This window comes from Etheostoma spectabile, chromosome 16 (assembly GCF_008692095.1).
Source record: "Etheostoma spectabile isolate EspeVRDwgs_2016 chromosome 16, UIUC_Espe_1.0, whole genome shotgun sequence".
Taxonomy (NCBI): Eukaryota; Metazoa; Chordata; class Actinopteri; order Perciformes; family Percidae; genus Etheostoma; species Etheostoma spectabile.
In genome coordinates this window covers 12264947-12265960 of record NC_045748.1, presented here as the reverse complement: position 1 = coordinate 12265960, position 1014 = coordinate 12264947, and the positions used below count along the sequence as shown (strand labels likewise).

General features: G+C 42.1%; 1 protein-coding gene across 5 annotated transcripts in view; it reads left to right on the top strand.

The window, feature by feature from the left end:
• Positions 1–1014, top strand: part of zgc:162472 (transcription factor TFIIIB component B'' homolog) — a 17119-nt gene that overhangs the window by 3303 nt on the left and 12802 nt on the right. For all 5 annotated transcript variants that reach the window (XM_032539506.1, XM_032539505.1, XM_032539504.1 and 2 more), the window contains exons 6-7: positions 334–513; positions 695–828. In XM_032539506.1, coding sequence (XP_032395397.1) covers positions 334–513; positions 695–828 — 314 coding nt within the window. The remainder of the gene's footprint in view (positions 1–333; positions 514–694; positions 829–1014) is intronic.

Sequence of the window (1014 nt, the reverse complement as noted above, 5' to 3'; positions counted from 1 at the left end):
TCTTTGGAATTAAAATAACCCCACATCACCACATACCCTTCACCATACCTAGAGCTTGGCATGGGATACTTTCCATTAAATCCTCTCTTGATGCAAATCAAACCAGCTATTAGTCTAATTGAAATAAAACCATTCAAATCTCTGGCCAAAGCCAGCCAATGGCAAGCTTGAACCACAGTATACATCTTGTGAGTCAGATTACTTGCATACTAGTCTTTATCGATAGCGTTCCACTTCCGGGATTGCTCCGAATACAAACTGTATACAAGTAGTTTGTAAACAAACTGTATACAAGTAGTCCTTCTGCCTCATGTATCTATGTAATCCTTGCAGTTCCCCAGAAAGAGCACAGGAACCTGTGGTCCTCCCTAAAATAGCAAGCCCGAGGGAGGAGGCAGACGAAGAGGCAGCTGCAACTGCAGAAGCAGAGGAAGAAGAAGAGCAGGATGACGCCATAATGGTTCCTCAGGTCAAAGTAGCAGAAGATGGCACACTGATCATTGATGAAGAAAGGTCAGTGGACGTCTATAGGTTACGAATTGCATGCTTTCATGTTTATCTACTTCACTTTACTTGGTTTTTATAGATAAAATGTTTTACGACTTGAGTTTTTTTTGTTGACATTGCTAAACTATTGTAATATTGAAGATACTGGAATCAATTCTGAATCTTAGCCTCTCAACCTGTGTCTTAGCTTGACAGTGGAAGTCCAGCGAGCCAAAGGGCCAAACCCAGCACAGGATCGAGACCCCATCTTTGAACGTGGCTCCACTACAACTTACTCGAGCTTCAGGAAGGGGACCTATTCGAAGCCGTGGTCCAGTGAAGGTTAAACCAAATTGGATAATATTAATACACTCACAGTCACTCACTCTCTCTCTCTACCGGTCAAAAGTTTAGGATCACTTTGAAATTTCCATGTTATAGACAGAATACCAGCTGATATGAGTGGGTGGCTGATCTTTGATGCGATATCTACAATGCCCATTATCAGCAACCATTCATCCAATGTTC